The 19,920-nt window shown below is 41.7% G+C and overlaps 1 protein-coding gene and 1 pseudogene across 2 annotated transcripts in view; one reads left to right on the forward strand and one right to left on the reverse strand.

Annotated features, from left to right (window-relative positions):
- LOC308439100 (cytochrome P450 3A25-like) overlaps positions 1-18,511 on the reverse strand; it is a gene marked incomplete at both ends in the record, with an annotated part of 63,899 nt that extends 45,388 nt beyond the window's left edge. The window contains 4 exon segments of the mRNA XM_080940712.1: positions 4,850-4,851; positions 4,855-4,902; positions 13,895-13,988; positions 18,441-18,511. Coding sequence (XP_080796838.1) covers positions 4,850-4,851; positions 4,855-4,902; positions 13,895-13,988; positions 18,441-18,511 — 215 coding nt within the window.
- LOC308439099 (exosome RNA helicase MTR4-like) lies at positions 6,705-9,827 on the forward strand (annotated as a pseudogene). Its single transcript has one exon. The product of its transcript is annotated as an exosome RNA helicase MTR4-like (transcript).
- Positions 18,512-19,920: the final 1,409 nt, after the last annotated feature.

A 19,920-nucleotide genomic window follows, 5' to 3' on the forward strand; every position in this document is an offset into this window, starting at 1 on the left:
TCTCAACCAAAAATAAATAAATAAATAAAGCCCATGACTAGACGGATTTTGTGGAGAATGCTATCAGAACTTCATATAATACCTAATACCAATACTCTTTAAACTATTCCAAAAAAATTGAAACAGAAGGAATTCTACCAATTTACTCTATGAAGCCACAATAATGCTTACATCTAAACCACACGAAGACCCAACAATGAAAGAGAACTTCAGACCAATCTCCCTTATAAACATCAATGCAAAAATACTCAATAAAATTCTTGCAAACTTAATGCAAGAACACCTCACAATGATCATTTATCATGATCAAGTAAGCTTCATCCCAGGGATGCAGGAATGATTCAATATATAAAAATCCATCAACATAATCCACTATATAAACAAACTCAAAGAAAAAAAAACACACATAGCCATATCATTAGATGTTGAGAAAGCATTTGACAAACTTCAACATCCTTTCATGTTAAAAGTGTGGAAAGATTAGGAATTCAAGGCCTATACTTAAACATAGTAAAAACAACGTACAGCAAACCAGTAGCCAACATCAAACTAAATGGTGAGAAACTTGAAGCAATCCCACTAAAATCTGGGACTAGACAAGGCTGCTCACTCTCTCCCTGCCTATTCAATATAATACTTAAAGTCCTATCCAGAGCAATGAGACAACAAAAAAAGGTCAAAGGGATACAAATTGGAAAGGAATAAATCAAAATATCACTGTTTCCAGATGATATAGTAGTATACTTATGTGATACCAAAAGTTCCACCAGTGAACTCCTACAGCTGATAAACAACTTCAGCAATGTAGCTGGATATAAAATTAACTCAAACAAATCAGTAGCCTTCCTCTACTCAAAGGATAAATGGGCTGATAGAAAAAATAGGGAAACAACACTATTCACAAGAGTCCCAAATAATGTAAAACATCTTAGTGTGACTCTAGCCAAGCAAGTGAAAGATCTGTATGACAAGAACTTCAAGTCTCTGAAGAAATAATTGAAGATCTCAGAAGATGAAAAGACACTCCATGCTCATAGATTGGCAGGATTTATATAGTAAAAATAGCCATCTTGCCAAAAGCAATCTACAGATTCAATGCAATCTCCATCAAAATTCCAACTCAATTCTTCATAGAGTTGGAAAGAGCAATTTGCAAATTCATTTGCAATAACAAAAAACCCAGGATAGAGAAAATTATTCTCAACAATAAAAGAACTTCTGGGGAAAATACATTCCCCAACCTCAAGCTGCATTATAGAGCAGTCATATAAAAACTGTATGGTATTGGTACAGAGAAGGCAGGTAGATCAAGGAAACAGAATTGAAGACCCAGAAATGAACCCACACACCTATGGTCACTTGATCTTTGACAAAGGAGCTAAAAGCATCCAGTAGAAAAAAAATATTTTCAAAAACTGGTGCTGGTTCAACTGGTGGTCAGCATGTAGAAGAAGGTGTCTGAGGCCAGCTAGGTCATACAACAGGTTCCCCAGGGCAGCAGTGAGGATTTAAAGAAAAAAGTGACAGTTAGTCACAATTGTAATACTTCGTCCAGTCTTGAGGCTGAAGTGAAGCCTTCTTTATTCAGTCCTCTTTTAAACCACTTTAATTATATGCACAAAGATAACATCAGTTCTGAGTCAGGGAACAAGAAAGTTAATAATCAAAAATTCTGTAAACATTTTTCTGGGGGCCAGGTGTGATGATCAGGGACAAGAGTGGATCCCAAGAGACAAAGAGACTGTCACACCTACATCCACTGAACCTGCCCTGAGCTACAAGTGTAAATGTCCTGCCCTGAACTACAACTCTAAGTGTTCTGCCCTGAGTACTAAATGCAAGTTTCCTGAGTAAGGGACCAGAGTCAGATTCCTGCCTTAACCAGTTTCTGATTGTCCTGGTGAAGTAAAATATTCCTGCTGCCAACCATTTTGTCCAGTGGCACCAAAAATGCTCTCCACAAGAAGGCAAAATAATCTATTCTTATCACTTTGTACAAAGCTCAAGTCCAAGTGGATCAAGGACCTACACATAAAACCTGATACATCAAAACTTATAGAAAAAAAAGTGGGGAAAAGTCTTGAGCACATAGGCACAGGGGAAATTTTTCTGAACAGAACACCAATGGCATATGCTCCAATACCAAGAATCAACAAATGAGACCTCATAAAATTGCAAAGCTTCTACAAGGCAAAGGACACTGTCATTAGGACAAAACAGCAACCAACATATTGGTAAAAGATTTTTACCAAACCTACATCTGATAGAGGGCTAATATCCAATATATTCAAAGAACTCAAGAAGTTAGACTCCAGAGAATCAAATAACCCTATGTTTAAAATGGTGTACAGAGCTAAACAAAGAATTCTCAACTGAAGAATACTGAATGGCTGAGAATCACCTAAAGAAATGTTCAACATCCTTAGTCATCAGAAAAATGCAAATCAAAACAACCCTGAGATTCCACCTCACACCAGTCAGAATGGATAAAATCAAAAACTCAGGTGACAGCAGATGCTTGTGAGGATGTGGAAGAAGAGGAACACTCCTTCATTGTTGGTGGAATAGCAAGCTTGTACAACCACTCTGGAAACCAGTCCAGCGATTTCTCAGAAAATTGGACATAGTAATAACTGAATACCCAGCTATTCCACTCCTGGACATACATCTAAAATATGCTCCAAAAATATAACATGAACACATCCTCCACCATGTTCATAGCATCCTATTTACTTATAAAAGGCAGAATCTGGAAAGAACCCATATGTCCTTCAAAGGTGGAATGGATATAGAAAATGTGGCTTATTTACTCAGCTGTTAAAAACAATGACTTTATGAAATTCTTAAGCAAATGGATGGAACTAGAAAATATCATCCTGAGTGAGGTAACCCAATCACCGAAGAGCAAATATGGTATGCACTGAGTGATAAGTGATAATAGCCCAAAAGTTCAGAATATATATTCAAGATATAATTCATAGACTACATGAAACTGACAAAGCTAGAAGACTAGAGTTGTTGCTTCAGTCCTTCTTAGAAGGAGGAACAAAATATTCACAGGAGGAAATACAGAGACAAAGTATGGAACAGAGACTGAAGAAAAGGTCATCAAGAAATGGCTCCACCCAGGGATCCATTTCATATACACTCACCAAACCTAGACAATATTGTGGATGCCAAGAAGTGCATGCTGACAGAACTCTCATCTAGCTGACTCCTGAAAGGCTCTGCCAGAATCTGAAAAATACAGAGTCAGATGGTCTCAACCAATTATTGGATTGAAAACTGGGTCCCCAAAGTTAGGGATAGAAATAAAGGAGATGAAGTCATTTTCAACCCCATAGGAAGAACAACAATATCAACTAGCCAGAACCCCCAGAGCTCCCAGAGACTAATCCTAGAGTACACACAGAGTGACCCATGGCTCCAGCCACATATGTAGTGGAGGATGGCCTTATCAGGCATCGAGGAGAGGAGAGGCCCTTGGTCCTGAGAAGGCTCAATGCCCCAATGTAGAGGAATGCCATGGCAGGAAGATGGGAGAGAGTGGCTGGGTTGAGGAAGGGAAAGGATGAAGGGATAGGGGGATTCCAGAGGGGAAACGGGTAAAGGGAATAACTTTTGAAATATAAGTAAAGAAAATATTCAATTTAAAAAACAGATTATCATAGGCCTCAACCCTCATCACAGAAGCTTCTTTTAGCACAGTGGTTCTTGACTTGTGAGTTTTTACCGTCAGAGAACACACATTTCTGATGTTCTTATGAACTTCAACACCCTTCAGTAGCAAATTTACAGTTATGAAGTAGTACCAAAATAAATGTATGGTTAGGAGTTCCTAAGACCATCAGGAAATAGGTGTTTTGTGATGGTCATGACACGCAGGTAAAGAAGTGCTATTTTAGCAGAACATGGTGGTTAGCACAAGATCTGCAGCTGCTCAACATTCAGAGAGTAAGAGATTGTGGAGTGTTCATCTTATCCGGTACATCACTTCATATCCTGTCTTAGTCAGGGTTACCATTGCTGTAATGAAACACCAAGACCTAAAAGCAAGTTGCTGGAGGAAAGAGTGTATTCCTCTTCCACTTCCATATCTGTGTTCATTGTTGAATGAAGTCAGGACAAGAACTCAAACAGGACAGAACCTGGAGGCAGAACCTGATGCAGAGGCCAAGGAGAAGTGATACTTACTATCTTGCTCAGCCCACTTTTTTATAGAACTCACAGGACTACCAGTCCTGGGATGGCACCGCCCACAATGGGCTGGGCCATCCCCATCAATAACTAAGAAAATATCCTGCAGGCTTGGCTGCAGCCCAATCTGATGGAGGCATTTTTCTCAGTTGAGCCGCCCCCCCCCTCAGATAACTTCAGCTTTCATCAAATTGGCAAAAAACTGCCCAGTACTCCTCCCTCTTCCAAGGCTCAGGGATCATCCTGGAAGATATGGTGGAAGGAATGTAAGAACCAGAGGCAGCAGATGACTTCAGTGAAACTGTTTTCTGATACAGCAGTATAGTCCTACATTTGAACTGACATCAGCTATGACTATGTGCACAGAATTGTAAGGACAGCTGCATGTGTCTGAACATGTGCTTGGGGGTTCTGAACCTAGCCTTAATGTGTTAGAATGGAGAGGTGGTAAGCCTTGGGTTTGGGGGTTACCAAATCCAGAAGGTGCCTTATCAAGCAATTCTCAACTGAATTCACACTGTACAACTTGATGGCTGTGGCATGTACCACATCAGAAAGCTTCACCCCAAGAACGGTGTGCTCACACTGTCCTCATGCAGGGGAGTGCATTGTCCTAATAAGCATGCTGAATGGAAGATTCCAGAATACTCACCCTCATATTTTCCCATACTTTTTATAACAATCTTCATCAAATTTCCACATGCCCTGGGAAGACAGATAAAATGAAATGTGTTATTGTTCTGTGACATACTGACTGCTTCCCAACCAGGGCACAAATGACTAAAGGCTCACAAAACTTGGCTTCCTGTCTCATTGACAAGCAGGGGAAAATTCTTTATTCTATTTTATTTTTTAAAATTTTAAGTTACTTTACATCCCACTCACTGGCCCTCTCCCAGTCACCTTCTCCCATGATCCTTCTCCCCTCCCTCTCTCTCTCCCCTTTTCCTCTGAGTGGATTGAGGAGAAGTATCTCCCTGGGTATCTCCCCACCCTGGCACTTCAAGTCTCTACAAGGCTAGGCGCTTCCTTTCCCACTGAGGGCAGTCAAGGCAGCCCAGCTAGAAGAATATACAGCTCCCATTCCAGTTGTTTGGGATCCACATAAAGACCAAGCTGCACATCTGTGACATAAGTGCTAGGAGGCCTGGGTCCAGCTTGTTCTTTGGTTGGTTATTCAGACTCTGACAGACCTAAGGGTACTGGTTAGCCGACTTTGTAGGTCTTCCTGTGGAGTTCCTATCCCCTTCAGGGCCTACAATCCTTCCTCTTATTCTCCCGTAAGAATCCCCAAGCTCCATCCCCTGTTTGACTGTATCTGTCTGAGTCAGCTGCTGGGTGGAGCAGAGGAAAGTTCTCAAATACCGTTATTTAAAGGTATAAGGGAGGGGAGATGATCAGGGTTATCTAAAATAAAAAGCTTAAGCTGTTCTTGCACTTTCTTGGTGTTGTACCTGTTGAAGGAGCTGTCCTTATCTGTGGATACCAAGAAACTGTGCAGTTCAGGGGATTTGCTTATGTATGATGTTACAGAAAACTAGAACTATGCCCTCCTTGAGCAGGTGAAGAATGGGAAGGGGCATTTGTGAGCTTCCTGGTGTGGCACATAAGCTTTTCTTTCCTGGCTCAACACCTGGCCCCAAACTTATGAATACAAATGTTTGAGAGGGGGCTGAAGAGATGGCTCAGTGGTTAAAAGCAGAGGATTGGTTTGACTCCCAGAACCCGCATAGCAGCTCACAATCATCTATAACTCCAGTTCCAGGGATCCAGTGTCCACCTCTGGGCTTTTCAGTCAATGCATGTACATGGTGCACAGACATTCATGCAGACAAAGCACACATACACATTTAAAGGCTTAGTGGACACAAGTCTGTAAATCCTGTCACTCTGGAGGTGGAGTTAGGAGGATCACAAATTTGATGGTTGACACAGTGAGATCTGAATAGTGAGATCTGGTGCCTATAACTAAAACAAACAAAAAAAAATAATAACACAGAAACTCAACCCTAGAAAGAACAGAAAAAGAAACAATAGGGAACAGGAGCACGTGAGAGAATTCAGACAGCATGGACATCCCAATGGATAAAGGAAGATGAACAGAGTAGACTAACCTGGACCCTTGGGGTGCTCAGAGTTAGAACCACCAACCAAAGAGCATACACTGTTCTTTCTACACCAGGACAGAGCTAAGGAAATACTAGGTCTGAGTTTTAAATATTAAAGATGAGAAATGGGAGAGTTCCTGTTGTCACATCACAGCTATGGTATAGCTCAAGGGCACAGTACCTGCCAAGTACCACAAAGCCCTGGGCTGCATCTCCTGCATAACATAAATCAGGGCTGGTGTCTCCCATCATCGTGGCACTTGAGATGTGGAAGCAGGAGGATCAAAAAGACAAGTCAACCCCTCATACGTAGTGAGTTCCAGGCCAAGCCTGAGCTACCTGAGACTCCCACCCACCCCATAAGAAAATAAGTTTCATTCAGTCTCAGAATTCCGAAAGATGGCAGATGCCTTCGGGGATGAGCTTTTCAGCATTTTCGGGGATGATTCGACCACTGCAGCAGGAACCGAGAAAGACAAAGAAAAGGAGAAAGATAAATGGAAGGGACCACCAGGGTCTGCAGACAAGGCCGGGAAATGACTGGATACCAAATTACGATCAGAATCAGCCAGTGGTGGAAAAAACAAGAGAGATATAGATGTTGAAGGCACAGATGAACCTATTTTTTGGCAAGAAGCCCAGGAGAGAAGACTCAGTTAATGAAGATTTAAGCTTGGCAGACCTGATGCCCAGAGTCAAGGTACAGTCAGTTGAAACAGTTGAAGGCTGTACACATGAGGTTGCTCTTCCTGCAGATGAAGATTATATACCACTTAAACCTCGAGTTGGGAAGGCAGCAAAGGAGTATCCATTCATTCTTGATGCTTTTCAAAAAGAAGCCATTCAGTGTGTTGATAATAATCAGTCTGTGTTAGTATCTGCTCATACATCAGCAGGAAAAAACTGTCTGTGCTGAGTACACTATTGCATTGGCTTTAAGGGAAAAACAATGTGTAATATTTACCAGCCCAATTAAGGCTCTAAGTAATCAGAAATACAGTGAAATGTATGAAGAATTTCAAGATGTTGGTCTGATGACTGGAGATGTTACTATTAAACCCAAAGCATCTTGTCTGGTTATGACTACAGAGATTTTGAGAAGTATGCTGTACAGAGGCTCTGAAGTCATGCGAGAAGTTGCCTGGGTCATATTTGATGAAATTCATTACATGAGAGACTCAGAGCGAGGTGTAGTATGGGAAGAAACTATTATTTTGCTTCCAGATAATGTCCATTATGTCTTTCTTTCGGCTACTATTCCAAATGCTCGGCAGTTTGCTGAATGGATTTGTCACCTACATAAACAGCCCTGCCATGTAATTTATACTGATTATCGACCCACTCCATTGCAACACTACATATTTCCAGCAGGGGGAGGTGGCCTTTACCTCGTGGTTGATGAAAATGGTGACTTCTGAGAAGATAATTTTAACACTGCAATGCAAGTACTTCGGGATGCAGGTGATTTGGCCAAAGGAGACCAGAAGGGACGGAAAGGAGGAACCAAAGGTCCATCAAATGTGTTCAAGATTGTGAAGATGGTTATGGAAAGAACTTTTCAACCTGTAGTTATCTTCAGTTTTAGTAAGAAGGATTGTGAAGCAATACGCTCTTCAAATGACTAAATTAGATTTCAACACAGATGAAGAAAAGAAGGTGGTTGAAGGGGTTTTTAATAATGTGATTGACTGCTTGTCTGATGAAGATATAAAGCTCCCTCTGGTTGAACTTGTACTTCCACTTTTGAAACGGGGGATTGGTGTTCACCATGGTGGTTTACTTCCTATTTTGAAGGAAACTAGAAATTCTCTTTTCTGAAGGATTGATAAAGGTTTTATTTGCCACAGAGACTTTTGCCATGGGAATTAACATGCCAGCTAGAACGTTTTTATTTACAAATGCCCGTGAATATGATGGGAAGGATTTTAGATGTATTTCCTCTGGTGAGTACATCCAGATGTCTGGTCATGCAGGAAGGCGGGGGATGGACGACAGAGGAATTGTGATTCTTATGGTCGATGAGAAGATGAGCCCAACAATTGGAAAACAACTGTTTAAGGGGTCAGCTGATCCTCTGAATAGTGCTTTCCATCTGACCTATAACATGGTTTTGAACTTATTAAGAGTAGAAGAAATTAATCCCGAGTACATGCTTGTAAACTCCTTCTACCAGTTTCAGCATGATAGAGCCATTCCAGGAGTCGTAGAAAAGGTAAAGAACTCAGAAGAGCAGTATAATAAAATAGTAATTCCCAACGAAGAAAGTGTGGTCATCTATTACAAAATTAGATAGCAACTTGCCAAGCTGGGAAAAGAGATTGAAAAATATATTCATAAACAAAATACTGCTTACCCTTTCTACAACCAGGCCGTTTGGTAAAGGTGAAGAATGAAGGCAATGATTTCGGCTGGGGAGTAGTAGTGAACTTCTCAAAAAAGTCAAATGTCAAGCCCAATTCTGGCAAACTGGATCCCTTGTATGTGGTGGAAGTACTCCTGCACAAGGAAAGCCTGAAAAACTCCGCTACAGGGGCAGCAAAGCCAGCAAAGCCGGATGAGAAAGGAGAGATGCAGGTTGTTCCAGTTTGGGTACATCTCCTGTGTGCCATCAGCACTGTTAGGCTCTACATTCCAAAAGACCTTCCACCCGTGGACAACAGACAGAGTGTCTTAAAATCCATATAGGAAGTTCAAAAGTGTTTTCCCGACAGTGTTCCTTTGTTAGATCCTATCAATGTTATGGGCATTCAAGATCAAGGACTGAAAAAAGTCATTCAGAAAGTAGAGGCTTTTGAGCATTGAATGTACTCACACCCACTTCAAAACGATCCTAATTTGGAAACTGTCTATACACTTTGTGAAGAAAAGGAACAGATTGCAATAGATATTAAGTCTGCAAAGAGACAACTAAAGAAAGCAAGAACTGTTCCGCAAATGGGTGAACTCAAATGTCACAAGCGTGTTCTAAGATGGTTGGGCTTTGCTGCGTCTTCTGATGTCATAGAGATGAAAGAACGGGTGGCTTGTGAAATAAGCAGTGCTGATGAGCTCCTTCTAACAGAGATGATGTTTAATGGGCTTTTCAATGACCTTTATTCAGAACAGGCGACCGCACTGTTAAGCTGTTTTGTGTTTCAAGAGAATTCTAGTGAGATGCCCAAATTAACAGAGCAGTTAGCTGGACCACTCAGACGAACGCAGAGATGGGTGCTAAAAGGATTGCAAAAGTTTCAGCAGAGGCAAAACTGGAGATTGATGAAGAAACTTACTTAAGCTCATTCAAGCCTCACCTGATGGATGTGGTATACACCTGGGCCACTGGGGCCACATTTGCCCACATCTGCAAAATGACAGATGTCTTCGAAGGCAGTATAATCCATTGCATTAGGCGCCTGGAAGAACTGCTTCGACAGATGTGTCAAGCAGCAAAAGCCATTGGAAACACAGCTGGAGAACAAATTTGCTGAAGGAATCACCAAAATCAAGAGGGATATTGTGTTTGCTGCCAGCCTCTACTTATAGAGTTCAATGTCATTCACCAGTCTGATTGCAGTTGACTACAGAGGCTCTCACAAGTGTTCAAGTGGCACTCCCGATTCAAGAGTTGTCCGGAAGCGTTTTATTATATTTAAATCAAATATCATTCTGAGAAGGCATGTAACATACACATTTGTACATAGCATCTTTCAATAAAAAAATGTACAGGTGGGGCAGTTAAAAAAAAAGAAAATAAGTTTTACTATAGGAGTGTGTTCTAGGTCTTGGGGGAGCTTTTTAGCATGATTTGTTCTGTGTGCCTAGTCCTTTAAAGAAGCCATGTCCTTCAGCACCAGTTGCCTCTCAGGAATTCTGGGATCAAGAGATGAAATAAAAGCCAGAAGAGGCTGAGAGCTCGGAGTAGGATGTAGGGACTGGAGATGGGAGAGTTCCTGGAGACAGGAAAACAGGGTCAGAGAGCAGAGAGAGAGAGAAAGACTGTTGGTGACAGTTGAGTCAGGAGAAGTTCAGCTGAGCCAGAGAAGATATTGCTAGGAGACAGGAGAAAAACAAAGAACCCACAAATAAAGTAGAAAATATAAAGATTAAATAAGGATTCAGACCCAAAGTTGGTTTTCATTGGTAAGAAAAAAAAGATGTAACTTTTTTTTTTGACACCAGAAGACAGTTTAATTATAAAGAACAATGATCAGGAATATTACAAGTGTACGGAGCCACGTTTAGGAAATTTTCTTCATGTTATGAAACCATGTTATTGGCTACCATGTGACCAAGGCACTCTTGAACAGACACATTATTGAACACTATTTGCTCCCGCTAACAGCTCAAAAGCAACACACCCGCCCAGGTCCCAAGTGATGAAAACCTGCTCTCTCATGTAGTAGCAGTGGAGGGTACTGCTAATAAGAATAGCTGGTTTTTGGCATGCACCCTAAAACTGCTGGAGGCTTTGACTTCAGCCTTTCAACTTAGACCCCTTCCATTCTTTTTTTTTTTTTTTTTTTTTCTTACTCTTTGTAAGAAAAGAAAAACAAAACAAAACAAAATTAGAAGACATATGGTCGCCAGTGTGTTTAGGCTGAATAGAAGACTTGATTTCAAGTAAAGGTAGAGCAAAATGCAGGAAAGGGAAGGAGGGATACTTTGTTTCCAAAGGAAAGGGAAGGAGGGATACTTTGTTTCCAAAACCGGCAGGGTGTTTGCTGAGGCTATTGTTTAGAGAAGCCTCACAAAGTTTTAAGTAACAATTTTTCTTCTTTTCCTGGTTGAGGGCTATTTTTTGTTTATAAAAGAGTAGCTGAGTAACTGAAAATGTGGGTGGAGTTAGAGAAACTTAAGAATCAAAACATGGAAGGAAAAGTGTCACACACGAGAAAGGGGAAAACAAATAGGTTTATTCCCAGTGACTTAACCAGACAGAGGATGGAAGAAAGAGGGGAGGGAACTGTGTCAAAGGGCAGTCAAGTCAAAGAAATGAAGTCAGATGAGACAGCCTGTTTCAGAAGACAGTTAAACCCACAGCACCCTTTGAGGACAGGCAGTCGTGGGTCATCCAGTTACCAACAGCAGAAACCATAGTGAATAAAAAACAACAACAACACAGTATTGGTTCCTTTCCACAGAGTACATATGGCGTCCTTAGTTAGCCATGGAGCAATAGGGGGTCTCCTTTAGAACTCAGGCCTGTAGTGAGCATCTAACTATAAAACATAGGATCTGACAGAGTCTTTAGAACATGAAATCTTAGCAGAAACCAGCTCACATATATAACATGACTTCCTCGGCCCACCAGCTCCCAAAGAAAACAGAGAGACCTTTTTATTATTTATGAAAGTCTTAGGTTTTAGCTTGGGCTTGTTTCCAATGAGCTCTTATAATTAACTAACCCATTTATATTAATCTAGTTCTTCTACATTACTCATTATTTCTCTTCAGTTTTCTAAATCCAACTCACTGTGTATCTGGCTGTGTATCCTGTCCCTGACTTTTGCCCTGAGTACTATTGCTCCAAAGAAGTCTTGCCTTTGTTCTCCTGCCTCGGATATTGTCCATTCAGCTCTCTATTAAACCAACCCGAAAGTGGTGGAGGAACTGCTTACAAGATATGACGTAGCCATATGAATAACAATACCGAAGTCCAGCCTGTACTCACATCTCCGCCGGTACAGAAATCAGCATTGGAAAAATACAAAGACCATCTTTACACAATACAAAATGATCACTCCAACATGCACGTCCCCAGGAGCTGATCTCATTACTTTATGGCCAGGCTTTAACCTTGGACCAGGGTCAGACTGGTGGGTTTGGAGTGACCTGGTTGGAGGAGAAACCAGAGGGAGATGATGAAGAAAAGGGGAGAGAGAAAGCCACCGTGAGGGGAGATGGATGAGGAGCACATGGCCAGGAGAAACAGCAAGTACCTGGGGTGCACCACTGGGGCAGTAATCAGGCTGGCAGTTAGATAAGTAGATGAGGGGTGACCCCTCCCCAGTAATCGTCAAAGCTAAACAGAATAACCACTGTCTGAATCTCATTTATTTGTAAGCTAGTTGGGGCTAAGCTTGAATTGGTTCTACTACACTAGCTACAAAAAAAAAAAAAAAGAAAGAAAGAAAGAAAGAAAAACAACTATTAAGTTCACATGATAGCAAATGTTTTTGTAATTGTTGCCAAGTCATCCTTCCCATGGTGATTCCATAAAGTGAGTCCTCCTTACCTTAAAAAAGCAAAATTTTCTGTGGTGTCTGAGTGTGAAAGATAAGCACCATCCTGTCTTAGTCCCAGCCATTTCCTGCTCAGACTGGTCCTCAGGGTACCAACACAGAACACTTATTCTATTTAATACCCAAAGATGTCCTAGGTATTGAAGGTGGGCTAGATCCACTGATGTAACTGCAGGGGACATAGGAATTCCTGAGATGTCCCTGGTAAGTGGGAATTCTCTGAAGGTCAACACACAGGCAACCTGATACACAAATACTGCAGAGCTGGCCAGCAGAATGAAAACAAATGTTGCTCCTGAGCCCAGTGTAGAAGAAAAGCATTCTAGTCTAGTGCACCCGGGCTTCTGCTGTGTTACTATGAACAAGCATAGTTTCCCATGAATGATGCCTTCCTGGAGGCATCTCTAAAGCAAAACCCCAGACTTCTGCCCTGAACACCAGGAGCTAATTGGTCTGTGATTCTAATGAAAACTCCAAATGGATGTCAGCCAATCTTAAATGGAAGCCTGAGCACTCTCCTGGTTGGACACACACTGTTTCTGACAGTCTGACACCACAGAACCTCCTCCTGATTTTTGTTTGTTTGTTTGTTTGTATGTTTCTATTTTTGTTTCTCAGCATAGCCCTGGCTGTGCTGGACTCATTCTGTAGACCAGGGTGGCCTCTAACTCGCAGAGATCTGCCTGCCTCTGCCTCTGAAGTGCTGGAATTAAGGTCATGTGCTACCATGCCAGGCCCATAAAGGGTACATGTTTTTAATCCCAGCACTTGGGAGGCAGAGGCAGGTGGATCTTTCAAGAGTTTGAAGCCAGTTTAACCTACATGTACAATTCCAAGCCAAGCTGGCTATATAATGAAACACTGTTGCACACACACAGAGAGAGAGAGAGAGAGAGAGAGAGAGAGAGAGAGAGAGACCCAATCAAACATTTGAAGCTGGAGAGACAGTTCTGCAATTAAGAGCACTGTCTGCACTAGTTCAGTTCCCAAGGCCAACATGGCAATCTACATCCATATGTAATTCCAGTTCTAGGAGATCTGACATCATCTTCTGACCTCTGCAGACACCAGACTCAAATGTGGTACACACACCTAAGTGCACACCAATACTCATTGCTCTAAATAAAAACAGATAAATCTAATTTTAAAAGAAACTGCAACTATAAGAAATGAAAGAGCAGTCAGGTGATCATAGCACATGCTTTTAATCCTGGCACTTAGGAGGCAGAAGCAGGCAGATCTCTGAGTTCCAGGACAGCCTGGTCTCCAGAGTGAGTTCCAGGACAGCCAGGGATATACAGAGAAACACAGTCTCAAAAAAGAGTCAATCAGTAAAAATATAAATGAAAGAGCTTAAACACTACTCACATCAAAGTAGTTGAAAATGGTGCCAAATAAAGGCAGAGGTTTGGGTCCAGGAATTCCTAGTTTCTTAAACAAGCCATGAGAGTAGGTCCCATATCTGTAAAGTAACAGAGAAATTCATGTTTATACATATGAACACGTCATGTTTATACACATGTCAGTCATGACTCAGGAACTGCAAGAATCAAACCCAAGAAGTAACATCTAAACGACAAATAACAGTAAAAACCCAAACAGCTACAATCCCAATCACTCTTGTCTCCAGTGTTCACTGAGTATGCCTACCCATCAAAATGGCGGGATAGAGATGGTAGAGGCTACTGTGCTTCCAGTCTACGAGGACATCATTGATAAAAAGCCCCAGATTTGGATTTTAGAGTCTCAGAGATTCAGGCTTAAGGCTTCCCAGGTTGTTCCATTTGCTCTTGTCCATTTAGAAAATTCCATGAAGCAGTGACTCTCATTAGATAAAAGGGAAAGTTTGTATTTTCATAACTAAAGGTACTTAACGCCACAGGGCCACGGAGACCCTATGGTATTGTTCTTCCAGATTCGCCAGAGACTTGTGTTTTTTGCTTTTATCTAAGCCATAAGCTTGTTAGAGGCTCTAATGTTCTGAAGGTTGCCTTTTTAGAGAGACCTGGAACCAGTCATGGAGTTCTTATGTCCATGTAATACAACTGAGTTCATGACTGCCACTGGCTTCAGAGAAATCCCCAAGACTCTCTGATTTGCAATCTGGTTGACTTATGCTATAAAGAAGGCCACTTTCCAGTATGTTCCCTTAATGACCGAGGTATTGTTTAAAGGCCATTCTTCTCAGGGGGTCAGTCGGGACCTTCGCTTGGAGATAATCATCCAACAGACACAGTGTTTGAATGAAATGGCCCATCATAGGGCCCATATGAAGTGGCACTATTAGAGGTGTGGCCTTGGTGGAGTATGTGTGATCTTGTTGGAAGAAGTCTGTCACTGGGGGGGTGGGCTTTGAGCTCTTAGCTGCTCAAGCCAAGCCTAGCTACACACTCTCTTCCTTCTGCCTTTTGATCCAGATGTAGAACTCTCAGCTCCTTCTCTAGCACCATGTCTGCCTGTGATTCCCACAAAGAGGATAGTGAACTATAAAACCCCTAAAATTGTAAGACAGTGCAATTAAATTTTTTCTTTATTAGAAGTTCCAAGGATCACGGTATCCCTTCACAGCAATAGAAACCCCAACTATGACAGAAATTGGTACCAGAGACTGGAGTATTGCGGTAATAGGGCAGACCATGCTCTTGAATGTTGAATTTAGGACTTGGGATAAGAAAAACAGCAGAATGCTTTAGGTGGGCCTTAATGAGCCATCCCAGTAGGAATATGGAAGGCAGTGGTACTGGGGTAATTTAAATTGTGGAGGTCTGACTCAATATGTTTCAAAGGAGAAGAATATTAGTGTGTGGCCTAGAGGCTGTTTTTATAATAGTTTGGCAAAGCATGTGGATGCTTTCTGTCCTTATCCAAAAAAAAAAAAAACTGCCCTAGGCTAAATTTAAGAGATGCATTAACAGCATTGTTGGAACAGTTTTCCAGACAGCTTAGTATTGACTGTTGTTTGGTTATTTGTGGCCACACTTATGCGGATTTACAATGAAAAGGAACACTATTTCAAGAAAGAATACAAATGTACAGTTTGAGGAGAAAGGGCAAGAGCAAGTATAAACAGATTAATGATCAACCTGATGCTACATGGAATAAAGGAAGTGATGACTTCAGAATAAGGCCTCCCCCAGCTGGGCTTCCAACTTGTGAGAAGGAACAAAGAAAAAAAAAAAAAACATCTTTAATTACAGAACTCAGGAGGCAGGTGGAACTCTGAATGTGAGGCCTGCCTAGTCTACAGAGCGAGTTCTGGGACAGCCAAGCTTAGGCAGTGAAGCAAACCACAGAGCACAGAAAGCTGAAGATGTGATAGAATAAGAAAGAAGGTATGATCCAACCCCATCGAACAGCAGAACTTGGCAGGTTCAGTCACATAGTTCTGACTTTAGACTCAGGATGCAAAAAAGGGGGTTATTGAATCTCCCCGCCCCATGACAAAGAGAAGCCGCTGAGGTCACGCATCTGCCAAGGGTGCCCCTGCTCGGAGGCCTAGAGAGATCATCGTATGAAGCTGTGAAAGTAAAAACTGGATTGCCTGGGAGATCCTAGAAATATTAGAGATGCCAGAGTTGTGGAATATCTGCCTAGGAAAGCTGCTAAGAGTGGAATCAGCCCAAGAAAGAAATGTGTTGCAGTTAACAAAGCTGAAAGGAGTTGGAGATTTGAAGAGCCTTTTGACATCAGACATTGAGATGCAGTTGGGAGTTTTCCCAGCTGGTTTTCAGTCCTATTTTGGTCCAGTAGTTCCTCATTATGTTCCCTTCCCTCCCCGTTGAAATGGTAATGTATATCCTGTGCCATTATATTTTGGCAATATGTAATCTGCTCTTTCATTTTGATTTTACAGAGGATTACAGTTAAGAGATTGCATGAGGCTCAGAAGAGACTTTGAACTTTGCTGATACTGTGATAGATTATGGGAACTTTTGGAGTTGGGCTATGATATGGCTACAAGCCGTTGGGGGCAAGGGAGTGGAATGTAGTGGTTTGGCTGAAAATGGGCCCCATAAGCCCTCAGGGAGTGCATTATAAAGAGGTGTGGCCTTGTCGAAAGAAGTATGTCATTGAAAGTGAATGGGTTTTGAAATTTCAGATGCTGAAACCAGACCCAGTATCAGTCTCTTTTCCTGCTTCCTGTTTATCTAGATGTAGAACTCTCAACTACTTCTCCAGCATCATGTCCGTACATCACCATAGTTTCCACCATGATGATAATGGACTAAACCTCTGAAGCTGTAAGCAAGCCCCAATTAAATGTTTTCCTTATTAAGAGTTGCCATGGTAATGGTCTCCCTTCACAGCTATAGAAACCCCAACTAAGACTGTCATAAATGAGGAAGAGTAGTGCCTGTGTATGTAAACTCAGTGTGTACAAAGTTCTACTAAGTCAGGACTGCTATCACTGATGATGTAGGACATCCTAACTTCTCATGGTGCTACAGACCTCCCGACTCCAGTATGACTGGCACATAGCAGATGAAGAAGAATAGGCAAGACTGATAGAAGGTGATTCTGCAGATTACTGTAAGCTTTCACATGAAAGAAGTGTAATTACAGCAAGTTTAGAATGTATAGCAGAAACATTTATTTTATATAAAGGCTTAATCTGACCCAAGAATTCTTTGATTTGCAATACAAAGAAACTTCAGAAGGTCAGGTACTTCAAATTGATAACAAATTAAGTAAATGGCATAAAATATGAAACTATACATGTTCCAGAGAACATTTTAAATCAAGTAGACTCATAAGACAATAATTTGCAGGAAGGGACATGTACTAAAGGATCATCAAGGAGCACCTCAACAAGGTCTGAGTAGTAACTAAAATTCCTCCCACAAGATTGTGCTTACTGCTTGCTTTAGGGTTTCACTGCTGTGAACAGACACCATGACCAAGGCAACTCTTATTAGGACAACATTTAATTGGGGCTGGCTCACACATTCAGAAGTTCAGTTCATTATCAGCAAGGCAGGAATATAGTAGCATCCAGCTAGGAGAATACTGACTTCCAGGCAGCTAGGATGAGGGTCTTAAAGCCCATGTCCACAGTGGCACACCTATTTCATCAAGACCACACCTCCTAATAGTGTAAATTGGATTAGAAGGTGTGACAAATGAGAGCAAGAAACACCAACATCCACAGGGAACCAGTCATGTATCCATCACTTACACTGACTAAACAGCAAAGGGGGAAAGTGGGGGAAAAGTCTAAGCAACTAAGCTGTTCTAAGGATTCTCAAGGCTAATTGAGAAAGGCTAATGTTGCAGTGCTAAAATGTTCATTAAGAAGCAACTTATAGGGGGAAGGGTTTATTCCCCTGACAACTCTATGCTATAGTCCATTGTATCTGGGCAGTCAAGGCAGAAACTCAAGTAGCCAGACACAGTGCAGAGCACAGAGAGAATAGACAGGTCTCTGTTTGCTTTTATCTGGTTTTCTTTTGTGTTTTATAGATGCATAAGGAATGCGGCTGCCCACAGTGAGCTGGGTCTTCCTGCATCCATTAACAATCAAGACACTCCTCTACAGGGTTGTCTATAGGTCAACCTGACCTAGACAATGTCTCAATCTAAAATCTCTTTCTAGGTAATTTTAGGTTGTATCTGTCAAACTGGTAGTTAAAAACTAACCAGCACACTAGCCAATTGTTTATGATACTACACAATTGTTGGTTAGTCTAGGTGTAAACTGAGATCCACCTGCATTGTTATAGGGGGCGAGTCTTGTCAAAACCCATAAGTTTAAAGCTCTAGGTGGGAGCTCATAGGATGGCCAGTGACATTGGTAGGAACTACCTGATGTTGATTTCAACTTCCCCTCCATCATCTCTTTGAATGTTTCAACAGGAAAAGAAAGGAGGCTGCATTTCCAGTTACAGATAAAGGAGGAGCCTGGTCAGCTACTTACATGTAGAAGAGCATCAAAATAGTAGCCAACAGCATCCAGGTTTCTACAGAAAGGTTGGGGATGAGCTCCATCTTAGTTTTCCTTCAGCAGCTGAGGCTCCAAGTTTTCTTCCCAGCTGAGAGTCTTACAGGGCTCCTCTGCTGTACCTAGCTGACATCTAGAGAGGCCAGAGTATTTATTTGCTGGAAAGGGAGGAGGTGTGGGGAATACAGCCAGTACAAGGGCCACTTGCACAATGCCTGAACTTGGAGTTCTGGTGTGGCCTCTCCAGCTGGTATTTGTCAAAGAGCCAAAAAGCTCATGCATTTTCATACTCTGACCTCTGAGTTTATATTCTGTGTATCATTTTTTTCTTTCAGAAACTTAAATAAATCCACTGACACTTTTTTCTCCTGATTCACAGGTGTGTCTATGGCTGTTAAAATTCCAAAACACTCTAAGTCCACACAATTAAACTATCTACTGATCTTTACCTATTCACAGCCCTCTCCAAGTAAGGCTTCTGTGTACTCTGGAAAATGTGAAACATACAATTGAACATCACTTCTCACCACGCACTGCCTCCTTGGCACACAACTCAGTTGTTTTTCTCCGTACTCTTTAGAGCATTCCTACCCTCCATCTCTTACCTTCTTCCCCCCATCTTTTCTGCAGGTATCCCTGAACCTTGGGCAGGAAGGTTGATGCAAATGTCTCATCTACAATAGATCCCTTTTTAAATGTATGTTAATATGACTCTTTGAACAGTCCTTATCCAGTCTGTTGGATATGTTACGGTGGAGTTTTCATGATCACCTTATTGACAAGGAGACAGAAAGAGGTAAAAGAGGTGTCCAAGACAGAACCAGGAAGGCAGGAAACTGGCAGAATTATGATGAGTTAGAATTCTGTAGGTAATGTGTGCTTGACTTTAAATGGACTCCCTGTACCCTTCTGGTTGAATCGGCATCACACAGAGTGAATATTTCATTGTACATCTCCCTAAAGTACTCCTAGCAAGGCCACAAGTTGTTACAAAATGGCTGTAGTGTGATTTATCTCGTGTGCCTGGCCCTTTAAAGGATTCCCAGTTGCTAGTCCTTTAAGACATTTTAGCCATTTAAACTGCTTAACCCTATGGCCTTCAGTTTTGGTTGCTCTTGAATTTCTGGGAGTGGAATAGGATATTTTTTAAAGCCAGATGAGGCTGGGGTTGGGAGATAGCAGAGTGAGAGGAGAAGTCAGTGAAGACATTGTTAGGAGACAGTTGGATTGGGACAAGCTGAGCTGAGCAGATTGGCTAGAACAGTTGTTATAGCTTGGAGCTGTTGGTATTGGGAAAACTGGGAAAGGACTGTTAAAGCAGACTGTTGGGGAACCGAGGGAGGAAGAGTTGAGAGAAACATTTGAAGGGGCTGGGCTGGAAACTGGGAGGAGGGCAGGCAGGGAGTTAAGAGAACTGGTTACCATTTGCAACAAGAAAAACATTAAAAATACACAG

The sequence above is a fragment of the Micromys minutus genome (genome assembly GCF_963924665.1).
Source record: "Micromys minutus genome assembly, chromosome: 29".
In the NCBI taxonomy this organism is placed as follows: Eukaryota; Metazoa; Chordata; class Mammalia; order Rodentia; family Muridae; genus Micromys; species Micromys minutus.